General features: G+C 44.1%; 1 protein-coding gene across 1 annotated transcript in view; it reads left to right on the forward strand.

Annotated features, from left to right (window-relative positions):
- Window positions 1-17,058, forward strand: part of edil3a (EGF-like repeats and discoidin I-like domains 3a) — a gene marked incomplete at its 3' end in the record, with an annotated part of 226,162 nt that overhangs the window by 156,523 nt on the left and 52,581 nt on the right. The window contains exon 6 of the mRNA XM_080767014.1: window positions 12,179-12,334. Within this exon, the coding sequence (XP_080623140.1) occupies window positions 12,179-12,334 (156 nt within the window). The remainder of the gene's footprint in view (window positions 1-12,178; window positions 12,335-17,058) is intronic.

Below are 17,058 nucleotides of genomic sequence, written 5' to 3' on the forward strand. Positions count from 1 at the left end.
TAGCATTCAGCCCTGCAGTCAGGCTGCCGAGGCTCAGAGGTATATAGCGTCTTTGAACACAGGCCTCTGCAATGAGATGAGATGCAGCTCACTGCTGATTAACTGTGCCGAGACTTCAATAGCCTCTCATAAGATACATGAGTGAATTAAGCCTTTAGGTACATCGTGTATATAGATACGGCTTGAGATATTGGGCTAAAAATAACCTCCTGCTGTAGGGATGGAAGCATACGTGTGTGTGTGTGTGTGTGTGTGTGTGTGTGTGTGTGTGTGTGTGTGTGTGTGTGTGTGTGTGTGCGTGTGCGTGTGCGTGTGCGTGCGTGCGCGTGCATGCGTGCATGTGTGTGTGTGCGCGTGCGTGTGCGTGTGCGTGCGTGTGCGTGCGTGCTGTAGTAAAGTGGTTCACAAGGTTTTTCCTTGGAACGCCCCATTCGTACATAAACAAATGCTGAGACCCCACACACATAATTATAAGCATGCACGCATGCACGCACAACCACCTGTAAGTAAGTAGTATGAATGTACCGTAGGGTCGGAGAGGCTTATTGTCGGTATCAGCCCTGATTGCACTGCGCAAAAAGCATGGAATACAGATGTGTATATTACAGGAAACTCCCGTTAAACTTTCCAACAAACTTCGGTAAACTCCCGAATTGTACCATCACACCTGTATATTACCGTATATTAACGGTATATGCTGCTAAACTTGAGGCTTACGGGCAAAATGCAGTGCCCAAATTGCCCGTTAACTCTTTTCACACGGTGTTATATCCCTTTAGAATTGGGCTCGATCTGAGCAACACATTGGGAAAAGAAACCTACATGTCGGCCCGTTCACTCTCCTTCAGCCAGCTCTTCTGGTGGTGCATCTTTGTTTTCATTCCTACAAGCAGCAAAGTCAACACCACATTGTAACGGGAGTTGCCGACAGATTCAGCTGCGGAGCTCTGTATCTGTCTTGAGAGATTACACATGATGCGCTAGATCCCTGCATGGATCACTAACAACACCTACCATCAGCTCCCACTACTTACAGCAACACCTACCATCAGCTCCCACTACTTACAGCAACACCTACCATCAGCTCCCACTACTTACAGCAACACCTACCATCAGCTCCCCCTACTTACAGCAACACCGACCATCAGCTCCCCCTACTTACAGCAACACCTACCATCAGCTCCCACTACATACAGCAACACCTACCATCAGCTTCCGCTACTTACAGCAACACCTACCATCAGCTCCCCCTACTTACAGCAACACCGACCATCAGCTCCCCCTACTTACAGCAACACCTACCAGCAGGTCACACTACTTACAGCAACACCTACCATCAGTCCCACTACTTACAGCAACACCTACCATCAGTCCCACTACTTACAGCAACACCTACCATCAGCTCCCACTACTTACATCAACACCTACCATCAGCTCACACTACTTACAGCAACACCTACCATCAGCTCCCGCTACATACAGCAACACCTACCATCAGCTCCCACTACTTACAGCAACACCTACCATCAGCTCACACTACTTACAGCAACACCTACCATCAGCTCACACTACTTACAGCAACACCTACCATCAGCTCCCAATACTTACATCAACACCTACCATCAGCTCACACTACTTACAGCAACACCTACCATCAGCTCCCGCTACATACAGCAACACCTACCATCAGCTCCCACTACTTACAGCAACACCTACCATCAGCTCCCGCTACTTAAAGCAACACCTACCATCAGCTCACACTACTTACAGCAACACCGACAATCAGCTCCCGCTACTTACAGCAACACCTACCACCATCTCCCACTACTTACAGCAACACCTACCAACAGCTCCCACTACTTACAACAATACCTACAATCAGCTCCCACTACTTACAGCAACACCTACCATCAGCTCCCACTACTTACAGCAACACCTACCAGCAGCTTCCGCTACTTACAGCAACACCTACCAGCAGCTACCACTACTTAAAACACCTACCAGCAGGTCACACTACTTACAGCAACACCTACCATCATATATCACTACTTACAGCAACACCTACCAGCAGCTCCCACTACTTACAACACCACCTACTATCAGCTCCCGCTACTTACAGCAACACCTACCATCAGCTCCCACTACTTAAAGCAACGCCTACCATTAGCTCCCACTATTTACAGCAACACCTACCATCAGCCCCCACTACTTACAGCAACACCTACAATCAGCTCCCGCTACTTACAGTAACACCTACCATCAGCTCCCACTACTTACAGCAATACCTACCAGCAGATCCCACTACTTACAGCAATACCTACCATCAGCTCCCACTACTTACAGCAACACCTACCATCAGCTCCCGCTACTTACAGCAACACCTACCATCAGCCCCCACTACTTACAGCAACACCGACAATCAGCTCCCGCTACTTACAGCAACACCTACCATCAGCTCCCGCTACTTACAGCAACACCTACCATCAGCTCCCGCTACTTACAGCAACACCTACCATCAGCTCCCGCTACTTACAGCAACACCTACCAGCAGCTCCCACTATTTTCAACACCTACCAGCTCCCAGTACTTACCGCACGACTTGCCACACCCAAGCCATGCTACTCATACGCTGGGTTGGCGGTGCCCGGCAGATCGAACCCCTGACCTTGTGGTCTGAAGGCGAGAGAAAACACTTATCGTCTGACAAATAAGCATAGCAGAGCTATAGGTCACACTTCAATGCAGCGTGAGCGAACATATCTGGTATTCTCTCTGTCTCTCTCTATCTCAGATCTCTCTCTACTCCCTCTTGCTGTTCAAGGACTCGTCTTGGTGTTCTGCGCAAATAATTGTGATTTTCTTTTTGTGTTTGCAGCATGCTAAGCAGGCCGTGAGATTAGCTTGTGTTTAATTAAGTATCCTATTAACAGAATAAGAATACTGTACATGCTGTTTGGTTAAGTGATTGAAGCATGGATGCAAATTAAATTAAGATTTGTTTTTCTGCATTCTGGCACAAACGTCGATTTTCATAATTGTATGTATCTATTTTTATTTTTTGTAGAGGCTGTAATTATTTGCTAGTGCAGAGACGAAGTGAAAGTTCAGAGTTGCTCAAACTAATTACACATTAGGACGTTTCTGTGATTACTTACCAGTGATGACACCAAATAGATAGATCAGTTGATTTCAACATAATATGGGTCCAAGCTTTGATTGATTCATTAGATAGCTTACTTTGTCCGAAATATACAGGAACTAGTGTATATATATATAGTACTCACATGGTAGAAACAGCTTGAATCCTAATTGTCTGTGTACACACACATGCATGCGGTTATTAGTGTTTTTTTTGTGCTCAGAATGGGTACTATCTTTAGAGCCCAAATAAAACATTAAACGTTAATCTCGCTAAAGGCCTATTCATAGTCTGGATTTTCGGTGATGAGGTGACCAAATAACATTGAGCGGTGGTGAGTAAAAACAGAGAGATGGGCTGGAGCGGTGGCGGTGGTTTGCTCTTCACCGTGGCTCGTGACGTCATGTTGTAGTTCGGTGGTCACCCCACCACCGAAAATCCAGACTATGTATGAGCCTTAAGAATATTAATCGTCCGGGCGTTAGTCCACAAATTGGAGCGAGTTCTAGACTACAGCTATGGAGGGCAATCACTTCCGGGTCGGGCGGATGTGGCTCTTCTTCCTTGCTTTGTTTTGCACACTTGCCTCACAATCCCGCCTATTATGGCAACGGGAGGGAATGTGTTAACCAATTAAACCCCAGCATCTCTAGAACATAGCAGATCGACAACCTCCCAACGGGTTGCGTTGCAATGTGTTTGCGTTCTAACGTGTCTTCGCTAACCTATGACGTTTTCATTAAAATTCTACAAAAGTGCCACTTGGCACCACGTTTTGAGCTTGTAGATCTGCTACTTTTCATGATGTTGTGGGAGGCTGATCAAGTAGGGCATTCAATTAAAACACACACACGCACGCACGCACGCACTCACGCACGCACGCACACACACACACACACACACACACACACACACACACACACACACACACAGCCTTACACTTGTTGTAAACAAGTGTAAGGCTTAATTGGGTCGTCCACTCACAGTTAACAGTCTTTGTATTGAGTTTGTGCTTGAAATGTACTGTAATTCTGCAAACTGTTAATAAAGATTTCAATCAATCAAAAACACACAAAACAGTTCAAATCTGGAGATTTTGGTTTCTGCCCGACAACAATGATTATGTTACTGTATGATAAAAATGCACATGTACACGATAGCTAAATGCTGATACTGTTAGATGTTTGCTTTGATGTCGACCTGCTACTGTAGGTAGTTTATTGGCACTCGTATTATACTGGAACGTTTATACCCTATGTTGTTGGTTGATAATTGCAATTCAGGTGGTTGTCTCTGATGCTGCTAGACGCCTAGATTGTAAAATTGTAATTGGATCTCATTCCATTTGCGTGTGTGTTTTGTGTGTGTATAGTGGCTGTGTTGTGTATGTTCACCAGTGGAGCCCTTATGTTAATAAATAAAAAATAGTAGTAGTAGTAGTAGTAGTAGTAATTGTTCCCACTTCCCAGCGTGTGCACTCACTGCACTAGCAGCGCTGACAGTTGCGATTGCATCATTGTATACCCTATGCTGCCTTACAGTTGCATCATTGTATAGCCTATGCTGCCTTACAGTTGTACCTTAAAGTAAAAGAAATAAGTTTAATCAAGTTTAATTTGTGTATTTTCTACTTGGCTGTGTATGCTGTTCATGCTTTGAAGTCGGACAATACACAATGACAAAAAAAGAAGAAAAAAATAAAACTTTATTTTATTTTTTATTATGACGTCATGAACGGGGCCTCCCGGTCCAATTTTTTTTTTAATTAATTTAATTTTCATGATTATTAGTGAGGACCTATATATATATGAAGATAGGTTGAAAAGTGGTGAAGTGGTCCTTTAAGGCCGCCCCTGATGTTCACTATTTGAGAGAGAGAGAGAGAGAGAGAGAGAGAGAGAGACACACAGAGAGAGACAGAGAGAGAGAGAGAGAGAGAGAGAGAGAGAGAGAGAGATTTGAATGATGTTCCATTGTCAGCAGCCGTTCTGTTATTCCTTTTATATTAGTAGCTCAACATGATCATAGCTTTCTTCACACAAAAAAAGTGTTTACTCAAGTAAATATTGTACTTGAGTACTACAGTAGTACGTATATAGTTACGTCCCACTGCTGTGAATAACATTCAACATTCACCCCACTTCACCCTTTGTCTCGATATATACGAGCACTCCACAGGCCGCTAACAACAGGCGGATGGTAATCCATTCTGGAGTGAACGATAAGTAGGGGACCGTTAACCTGGAATTGGTTGACATAAAAGAGGAATCCGCCCTAAAAGACTATATATTATTTGGGGAGAACATTCGATATAAATTGATTCATTCGTCGTTTGTTTTTATAATTGTTTTGGCTGGAGCTGGACATAAAAAGAAAGGGATCGCACAGAATTTTCAACTAAGCTCTCAAACAGTCCGGCGTCGTTCTATTGGGCAGGGGAAGGAAAGTAACTAAGTATTAGAAGTACGGTACTTATACAGATTGCCGTTTGAAAACGTTGGTGGTCCACCTGAACTGTGGTTGTATGATAACGGGGGAGGGTTTAGGGGAGGGGGTGATATTGTGATGTCACTGTACAGTATCACTGTTTTATTTGTTTTTATTTATTTAAATGTTTTCATTGGCACATTTGACTGTCAAGGTTTCAGCCTCCAGGACGAAACCCCCAAACCAAAGGGAATACATAATTGCACATAACCACACCAAGGGGTTAATGAAGTACTGTCACCTCATAAAAATGGAAATAACATCACGGCACTCCCATCTTTCAGGAAAGGTGCCGATAAGCGTGAAGAGTTGAAATGGCACATCTGTAAGTGCAATTTTTTTTAGGTACTTTTACTTATTTTATTTGAGGTATTTCCCATTCTTCCTATCTCATTAAAACCGGGAAAGCATCCGAGTCATTTTAGTTTTTAGCGTTGGCTATTCAAAAAATACCAGATGCACAGCTTGTGTCACGCTTGCGAGCTTGCACACCGGCTATACGTTTGAAAATGTTAGATGTTAGCTTCAGCTTGATGTTCCTCAGACGGACACACTCATTGCGAGATGCTTGTTGTACATCAACTGCTTTTTCTAAATAACTCAACGCTGTTTTCCACAATTAAGATGTAAACGACAAAACACAACAGTTTTTTGTCATTTTGACTCAACTCAGAGTCTGCACGCTGCAGGCCGTTTACTTGTAAGAGTATATTGTATTGTTGTGGTTGAGTGCACTTCTTTCTTCACCCACTATCTGTCTGTGAGCATAGTGGGATATTTAACCCATTCTGAACGGGAACCCATTTTGGTATTAGCATCATGTTATGCTTTAGCTATTGAAAAATAGCAGATCTACAAGCTCATAGCGCGCCACCGAGTGGCGCGCTACGAGCTTGTAGGTCTGCTATTTTTGAAAAATCGAAGAACGACTTGACATTTTTAGAATCTGATCTCGGGTCAGAATGGGTTTAATCAGACCAGTGTGTGTCCAGTGGAAACCTCGTATGAATCTGATCTCAGGTCAGAATGGGTTAAAGCTGGCAGGACCATAATGTTGAGTCATGGCCACAAAGTGTGCAGTGATTTGGATTCATGTAACTTGAACTTGAACTCTAAAGCAGGGGTTCCCATCGAACCTTCTGTCATACCAGCGACCGGCTCACAGTTCATGAAACGTTTACGGACCGGTGGTGGGGGGGTATAGCGGATCAGGTGTGAACATTAAGGTTCTTTCATTACGTTTTTTTTTAATTAATTACTAAATGGCGTGACTCCGCTGAAAACTCTCTGCGAGCTCCTGCACCTTTTTTGTTTTGTTTTGCGTTTAATCAAAATCCCCCCCCCCCCCCCAATTTAGTCGTTATGCCAATTGATTCCTCCACAAAAAAAACCCGTCGTTTCTAAGATTAGAAAAAAAGAAACAGCGCGTGCTTTTAGCGACCGCGGTGCCCAGGCAGGCTCTGGAATAGCCTGCCCCTGTCGTCAGATCTGCACAAATTCAAACAAGGCTTTAAAATACCCACTTAAAAGGCATTAAGGTATTCTCTTTGGCTTATAATTGTATTTGAACCTATCTAATTAGTTTTAACTAATTAGTTTAAACCCCTAAAAAAAACCGCAGAATTCCACTTCTATTCTAGTATAACCGGTAAGACGCCCTCAGGGCGAGAAGCGACCTCGGCAGACTGCTGGCGCTTTGGCATGCCCCCCCCCCCCCCCCCATGCCAAAGCGCCAGCAGTCTGCACTGTGGCGTAAAGGCCATATATGGAGTGTGTCTTGAGTGTACAGGGTTTGATGTCAGATATCAATATAATCGTGGAAAGTCAGAACACGAAGGACGGGTGGGGAAAGGATCTACATTATGGAATGTCAGAAAAGGTCACCATTTATGGAGATCTAAGGGCTTTGAGGTTTGAGGTCAGATGTAGAGTTGCTTTAACCTGACGCTGCCAGATGAGGGCGGTATTGCGGAAACATATTCCCCAACACAACACTCATCTGGGATCTCTGACGGAGTTGAGCCCTGAGTCAGATCTGCTTCGTACCGAACCAATCAGCGTGAGCTAAAGGCGGGATGCGGATGTGACGGTATATAGACACGTCGATATGATTGGTTGTGTTTGCAAGCCCACACGGTGATAGACAGACGCTCCCATCCAATCATCTACCATGTATCTTGAAAAAAAGGAACAGCCCCGTCATCGAATTTGCTTCCGCGATCCCAGATCCAAATAAGCTGTGAAACAAATTTGTGTAGCAAGCTTTTTGGATCTGGCAGCGTCAGGTTAGAGTTGCTTGCCATTATTGATGACATCAGGGATCTCCATATATGGTGATTCCCATACATGGGCTTAATATTGATGACATAATCAGGGATCTCCATCCCTGATGATGATGTCACGTGATATCTCACTAGGCATGACCATATATGGAGGCGTGGGGTGCAGATATCCATTCTTATCCATGCATTGTCATGCAGGGTTAGTCAATGTCATGATCTTCATATTATGGAGATGGCCATATGGTGGTGTGATGTGGCACGAGGTGTGGTGTCACGACTCGAGGCGCGACTTCACAAGGTGTGACCATAGGCGTGATGTCACGAGGCGTGACCATATTATATGGAGGTGTGATGTCACGAGGCGTGACCATATATGCAGGTTTTCATAGTAGGGGAGAGCGGGGTCAGGGGTGCGGTAGGACGGTTTCACCTCGGACTGGATACCATACAACGCCTTTTCGTCGCATATTTCCGACGTCATTCGATTCCACAGTGCCCGAAAGCCTCGCAGACAAAAAATTATCCATCTCCGCCTAATATTGACGGAGCTACAGACCCTTTTGTGTTTTTGCACGCTTTAAGTAGCGGAGACTGGAAGAGAGACAGGTCGGTTGAAGCGCATTTTACTAATTCCCTTCACTTGTCCTCTCCCATTATCCCGAGTGTTTTTTAATTTTGGTGAAACGAGTCGGACGCAATCGGCAAGCAAAGTGATCTCGCTCTTACTTCCGCATCTTTCGTCCTTGATCTTGCTTTTGACAGGACGAAAGGTTTGAGCACTTTGCTTGCCGATTGCGTCCGACTCGTTTCACCAAAATTAAAAAAACACTCAGGGTAATGGGAGAGGACAAGTGTATCTTGTTCACAAAAAAGTTTGGTTACTTGAAATTAATTAATCTCTGTGCAGGGAGGGATTAGTAAAATGCGCATCAACCGACCCTGCTCTCCCCTAAATGCGACCTACAGTTGCAAACAATGTTATATTGTTGAGTTATGGAGCTATTGACAATATGCCCACCACTGCCATCTTGCCAACCAAGGTGCTAACTAGGTGCAACTACCCATAGACAGCCTATGCATCCAAACAGAAGAGTCCTATCTAATTCAAACTCACGGACATTGCAGCTGTACGGAAAGCTTGAGTTATCCTTTTTCTATCTGCAATGTGTTTGTTTAAGGTGAGACATGGTGGGTGAACAGGGGAAAAAAAGGTTAACTAATAGCTATCACAATGAAACTTCAACTTCCAGTTCATTACTTATATTGAAACTAAGTTCTCCCCGTGTCCCCTAGGGTATCGATACCCTCACAAAAACATGCCGTAATCCTGGTCTCTAAAACTACCTCCCCCTGGCCAGCCGGGGCGCCTGATAGAGGGGAAAGGAACTGGTCGGAATAACGTGTCCCTTCCACGCGCTACGTCCGGCCGGGGAAATTCCCCTCTGTCAGGTGAAAAGAAGCAGCTTGGACTCCTCATGCATAGAAGGAGGCATGAGGTCAGTCCGCTGCCCCCCCCAGGTTGGCAGAGGAAGTGTAGCGCCCAGGATTACATTAGATAATTAGCACTGGGTGAAAAGAAAACTGGGTTACAAAATCGTGGGATAAAAATTAAGAAAAAAAGAAACTACGTTTTTGTATTACAAGTTTTCTGAAATGCTATGTTTAAATATGCAAATTAGGCATTATATACGCTAATGTCCATACATTGCGGGACGATAAATCTGAAGATCGGATAAAGCCAGGTTAAAAAATATTGTTTCATTTTGTTGACATATTTGAGACAAAGAAAATTACAGGGGATTTTAGATATCTCTAATTATCACACAAATTAGAAAATAGTGTCAATAGGCATACAAAACCCAATTTTCGGCATGTTTTTAGGTATAAAATGTGATGTAAATCAGGCTGTGAATGATATATCAACAAACCCCTCTGTAAATTCCTGCAGAATATAGTAAATATAGTGCAACTGAAGGGGAGATTCTTTGTCCCAGGTATGAGTCATACCGTATGAGTCATAACTCATTTTGAGAAAACAGCCTTTAAAGATTTGTATTGTAAAATTCAAAACGTTTTTATTTGAAGCCACTATTTTATTTTGAGACAAAATATCTCATCCAAACCTTGGCAACAACATACAATGCCATATATCATTGGAAAGGTCTGGACCTCGAGCTGACTGCATGTGCTTTGATCCAAATATGGTCACTTCCTTTGTCCAAACAACCAATCATGAAAATAGAGAGGGTGGATTTTCACCCAGCAAAATGAGCTTTCATTGGCTAAAATAAACTACTAAAATAAACATGTTTATTTTGCTTTAGTTTGAAAGAAAACATGTTTAGGAAGCAAAATAGCAACAACAAAAAAAATCATGATTTCATGTCTCGCCTTAATAAAAATCCTGTCATGATCTGTCACTCCACAGACCATGTCTCAGCCCTGGCCACTCCCACTTCCCCTTCCACTCTGCAGTCACATTCACTCACCTGTCTCCAACTCCCTCGTCATTCCACCTGTGAACAATTCGTCAATCAACCCTCCCCCTATAAGACTGGACTCACTGCAAACTTCTGTGTCAGTTCATAGTTTGATGTTGTCCATGCAAGTTCCTGGATTCCTGTTTGTTCCTGTTTCATGCACTACTCATTGCTGTTTCCTGCGTTCCTGAGATTTACCCTGCATACTATTCCAGTGTAAGACTTGCCTTATTTTTGATTAAATCCTTAAACGGCTATTCTTGTCTGTGGTTACTCTGCATATTGGGTTCAAATCACTCTGCATCATAACAAATCCACTATAGACATGTTATGAGTTCCTTTCTGTCAAGCAATTCTTGCAGGTGATGTTTTTCTAAGTGCTGGAGTTTGAAAGTACTCGTTGACTATCACGCAACAGCCCATGCGAACCACCTGTTTTGAATGTGCACATAATGCAGGAGGCATGCAGGAGGTTGCTTCACTGCTCAATAATGTAGAGTGCTTCCAAACTCTGACACTCAGGATGGATACTTCAAGCTTTTCGTACAGCTGCAATGTTGGTGAGTTTGATACCATCAGATAGGACTTTTCTGTTGGGATGAATGGTCTGTCAATGGGACGTTGCACCTAGTTAACACCTTGCTGGCAAGATGGCAGCCGTGTGCAATATCGTCAATTGAGCTATCCACAAGATGACAATTATAAAAGGCAATGTTAACGTTTTTTTTAATATCTCACTATTATATCTCCAACTATAGCTAAACTTGTAGAGTTACACATTACCTGGGTTGCACGCTCTGAAATTCGATGTTGAATGAAATATTGCGCTTTGTAGCGTGAGCATGAAAAAAAAACACCGCTCGTACTGACGAAGAGAGAGAGAGACCAGGATTCCTGGACCATGTACTTACGCCATATGTTGGCAGAACTCTGACACGCGTTATTGAGCCCCTACTGTGAACAGGTGTCTGGTTTTGGGTTATTTAAGTGTGACTGCTTGGCCCATTCACAGCCCCGTGCAGCTTTATGACAGGACGGGTGGGCTCCACAGTGGGGGTCTAGTCATGAACTCCTGAACAGCTGTCGTCTGAACGTAAGGCAGATGAAATACACAATAACGCATACTGTACATATGGTCTGGTAACTCATCAACTGCCAGGTTTCAACCATCGCCTAGGCTATTGCAGCCCTTTGTCAGCATTTTACTAGAACCTTTCAAGAACCACAGAATATTTAGCCACTAACCTTTCAAGAACCACGGAATATTTAGCTCCATGGCGACGTATACACAGTGGCGGGATTAACCGTTTGTGGTGCCCAGTGCTCCGGCCCATTTTGGTGCTCCCCCGGGCGGTTTTGTCAGCGGGGTGGGGTGGGGAGGCGGTGTGTGCAGAGCGGAAATTTTGACGCTTCGCCGGCACGTTTCACTGTTTTAGCGCTCCTTCAGCAGCTTTTGCTTAACATAACAATCATGTTAATAAAGTTTCCTTCGGCAGCCTTTTCAATCAATGGCAGTGTATAATCTTTTCCACTACTGCCATACATTTGAGGTTGGTTATAAAGATACCAAGGATTGGTCGGTGATGTCACTGTCAACGACTGGCTCTTTGTTGTTCAGACTCAACGTCTTCTTTTGGGGGTCCCTGTCACAGGATATTTTCAGATTGGGCTCCACGCCCCAAAAACATAATGACTTTGTGGGGCCTTGACATGAAAAGAATTGGGAACCGCTGGAATGGCAAAGTGATTAATTGTTTTTTTTTTTTTACTTCTTCTTCCCTCTCCACCAGATCAACCTTCAACGGCGCATGCGGGTGACAGGCGTCATTACCCAGGGTGCAAAGCGCATCGGCAGCCCCGAGTACATCAAGTCCTACAAGGTGGCCTCGAGCGACGATGGAAAGACATGGACTACGTACAAAGTCAAGGGCACGGATGAGGACATGGTGAGAGACACACAAACACGCACACGCAGTAGGCCTACACATGCACAGAACACACACACACACGCGTATGCTTTGTGAGGACATTGACATGAAACAATGAATGTCATGTGAGACTAACCCCTCTAAGACCCAGCATTGCTTTATAGCAATAAGTTATATTTGAATTAATTACTTAGTTATTAGGGATGTTGAAAAAAGTTGAAAATCGACTCGATTTTCGACTCATGCCTCCCGCGACTCAAAACGTATGAGTCGAAAAATCGCTTTTATTTGTATTATTTTTTTGTAATGTAAAACGTTATAAACGAGAGGTACGTGTTTGTGCTGTGCTGCTGAGCAGAGCAGAGCGCTGTGGACCCCATCGTCCAAGGGTGTGTGTGCGCGTGTGTGTGGTGGGGGGTGGTATCCTAGCAACACTGAATGATCTGTCCCATTGGTCGTGTGCTCGTATCATGAGCCAATGGCTGCAGCTCTGAGCTTCCCAGACCCAGGTTCACATCTCATCTGCACATGCCGTAAAGTGAGCTGACAGCCACAGATCTGCTCTGTTCTGAGCGGTGAGCGCTCTTCTCCTCTCGTGAAGAAAGCAGGACAGAGTTGTCAAATAAATCGCGCCGTCATTCATACTGTATTTATTCTCCGACCCGACATTAAAATACGGAACAACGTGCGTCCCGTATCAGTTCATTACGGGGCTCGTGACAGGCTGCAGACACTTGAGAGTTGGGACTACTAGCCGATAGCGCCGCTGCTCCTTCAGTTTCGTTGTAAAATAAAGTTTATTTTTTATTATTGGGATTTGATCATTGATGCAAATTCTAAACAAATGGATGCAGCTGCAGAAGTTGTGTTGCTTAAAGGAATGCATAGTTGCGTTCTCCTCAACTGCTGCGCAGCAACAACAATCGATTTTCGGCCTCGATTCATCGATTGGCCTAATATGAGTCGTTTTGGCATCCCTATTAGTTATCATTATTTTTTTCTGTTCTATTTCACCTAAACGTCATCAGTGAAGTTCATTGCAATGCCATTTCAATGCCATTGGTCATGATATTTGCATATAAATACCCCCCACAGAGGCTGAAATTCACACACATTAAAAGTTTCTGGACTTTAACCTATGACTTTTGACCTTTAACCCTAAAAAAGTAAGTAAAATTATTGTAATATGTTTTTTTGTGATCATTATAATGTCTAGAACATGTTTTATTCATTATTGTGAAAGATATCCCCCAAATGTAAATTATTAATTTATATAATTATTATATAATTATTATAAATCTTTCATCAAACTTCATTTTTGTAATTTTTTTTAACATATTTTTTAGTCTTAGTTCTAGTAGTACAAAGTAGTAGTAAGGTTGAAATATCTTTTTTGCAAGTAGAAATGAATGCGGGTCTTAGAGGGTTTTAAGCCAAAAACTCACAACTCACAAGCCTGGAAGCTCACAATGCGTCCCTCCGAGACACATTGTGAGCTTGTAGCTCAAGTGATAGAGTTTACTTCGGCACACCGAAGTAGCCTATAAATCAAGCAACACTTGAACCCCGACCCCTAAACTATAACTTCTAAACGTCTAACCCTAACCCTAACCCCTAAACCTAACCTTTAGGGGGCTCTATTTTCGTCCATGCTAAACGTCTTACCCCTTAACTTCTTTGCTTTTTTTTTCTATTTAGATATATATTTTTAAATGGTTAAAATAGCCAATCTACAAACTCACAACGTGTCAATGTAGAACGGCCAGTTGAACTGTTTTTTTCAAAATAGTAAACGACGGCAAAGAAGTTTAGGGATAAGGGGTTTAGCACAGCCGGAAATAGAGGCATAAGGGCTCCATTTTCGGTCTATCTTTCTAAATTCACTGTTTGGGGATTTAGCAGTGGGGAAGGGGTGTTCCCCCACTAAAGTTGGTATTTTTGGTTACCTGTCTAAATCGTAGAGTATATATTAATAGAGACGGCATCCGGAGGAAACCCTGAGGCGAAATGGACATAGTGGCTGAATTCAGTATTGCAGCGCTGGACCAAACACATGAACGCGCTGGTCGGTTGACTATCATTGCGCACGGTCATGATGACACACGTGAACGCTGAACGCGTGCAATGATGGTCAACGGCCAGCGGCGCGCGTTCATGTGTTTGGCCTAATCAATCCCAGAATTCACTCTGCCTCGTGCGCTTTTGAGCAACTTAATGCAAGCGGTGCCTAAATCCCTAAAACACCTCCGTTAACCCGTTATATTATGCATAGGTGTGGTTTGGGCGTTACAATAATTAAACCAATCACCAGTCCACGTGCCTTTTAGAGATGATATATCCATTGCCTGTTATGTCCAGTTCTATATTACTTCATAGCCTTATGGTCTATAGCCCATGGAAGAGTGATGTGCTGCTGCCTTGAAGTCTCACGTGTGATGCACCCTGCCACCCCCTCACCCCGTACAGAGCCAAGAAGACTCGTCTCATAGTACTATGTAAGCTACGAAATTAGGGCTTTAATTTGGTATATAGATTGTGCGTGTAGGCTGTCTCCACGGAACGGTATGAAGCGAAAAGGAAAGTTGGGCAAATCGGATTGAACCCCATTTGCTGCGCTATGGGGTGAAGAACTAAACGAGCAAATGGAATCGCGCACGCCGCACAACTCCTGGCACAAATAACTTCTTTGACTTTACGATTATATAAACACAATGGACACAAGGAAGTGGCAGGCACTCACTTCTGCTGATTATAGGGCAGGTGCAAAAGATACAAAGATGCAAAGCTACACAGTGTATTTGTAGCTGTTGTATATTTTTAAGTAGCAGGGGACGTTAGTTAGCAGCTTTACCACCTAATGCTGCAGCTAGGTCCAAAGTGTGTACGGTTATTGTTCAAGTGACATGCATGGTTTTCATATCGTGAATACGGTCACTAATGTGGGTTGGCACATCAAACATTTTGATGACGCATGCGTACTGCTGACTATACATACTTGTGGGGACATTTGGCCCTCACAGGTATACAAGTAGACACGCACACACACACACACGCACGCACGCACGCGCGCACGCGCGCACGCGCAGTGCAACAGGAGACTGTTCACACAGTCAAGGACGTGGAGTCCATGAAGGACGTGATGAGATGGCTTTTTAATTAGCTAGCACACACGGCCTCTCTTTCTCACACACACACACACACACACACCCGCCCGCCCCCGACCCACCCCCCTCTGCTTTTATGACTTTTAGATTGATTTTTTATACTATTTGGGGATAAACGGCCACCCCTGTCCTACATCATTTCTGACAGCCCTCCATGGCTGACACCAACACCCCCCTTCCCCGTCCCCCCCGTCCACGCTACTCTTTTACTCCACCGCAATAATTATTTGACGACTAGGTTATAGGCTGAAGAAAGGCAAAGGCTCGCAACTCACTTTTGTAATGCTCAGAGTATTTATTCACAGTCACAGCAGCCAGGACAATACTGTGCAACGTTTCGACCGCTGTGTGGTCTTTTTGAGTGGTGCAACCACTCCAAGGAACAGCAATGTCCGTGTTCACCTATGTGTCCGCCTATGTATGTGTTAATGCGCACCAGTGTGACTATTTGTACCAGTAGGGGCGCTGTTGTGCCAGAAACAGAGAGAGAGATAGTGCTGCACTAGCTCTGGTCCATAGCCTTCCTGCTTCAATTCTGCAAATTTCTGCCCTGCAGTAAGGCTATGCGACTTACCGGTTTAAATCTCAAATCGAAATCAGATCAGCCTCTCCTCTTTAGTGGACATCTCACGAACGTTTGACCTACTCACCAATATTAAGACGGGTTGTGTCAATAGAAAGCTTACTTTCCTTAGTGGATGCACTCTGAGTCCCCCACCACACGTATAAACGGTACTTTTAGTTACTCCGCTGAGATTTAAACCGGTAAGTCGCATAGCTTTACTGCAGGGCAGAAATTTGCAGAATCAAAGCAGGAAGGCTATGGACCAGAGCTAGTGCTGCACATGCTGCACTGTTGCCTGCTAATGAGAGAGAGAGAGAGAGAGAGAGAGAGAGAGAAGGGGAGTTGCACCACTCAGTTCACACGGGTATGATTTTTTTTTACTTGAAAAAGACCAATACCGGCCGAAACGTTGTATGTCCTGCCTGCTGTGACTGTGATTAAATACTTGGAGCATTACAAAATGAGTTACGCACCTTTGTCTTTCTTCATGATATCTGTTAGTTTGGCTCAGCACCAAGATCGGAGGATGTGCGCTGTTCTAGTTTATTCTGTAGGTTAAAGGCTCACACACATACGCACACATGACGCTCGCATGGTATCTTCAGCGGATTCCATCGTTCTTCTGGGTCCTTGGAAAACGAACCCCAGCCACTAGTGTTGTAGTTTTACTAAGGTTAGGGTAAGGTTTAGGGTTAGGTTTAGGCAGTGTCAATCACAGCGACTGGCCAATCACAACGCACAATCTACTCAAACACACTGTAGATCCCATGATCGATGCACACACATAATGATGTAATGTGGTAGTTATGTATATTTTCAGCTCCCTGCTTTTTTTCCTATCATTGGCTTGTCATTGCTGTGACCTGTGCGCGTGCGTGTGTGCATGCGTGCACGTGTGTGTGTGTGCGGTACTGTGCGTCTGTCCGTCCGTCCGTCCGTCCGTCCGACAGATCGATAGATCTAATCGCCTGTCTACAGTATGTGTGATGTGTTTTGTCAGACAGATTGTATGG

This window comes from Protomyctophum bolini, assembly GCF_963924005.1.
Source record: "Protomyctophum bolini genome assembly, chromosome: 6".
Lineage (NCBI taxonomy): Eukaryota > Metazoa > Chordata > Actinopteri > Myctophiformes > Myctophidae > Protomyctophum > Protomyctophum bolini.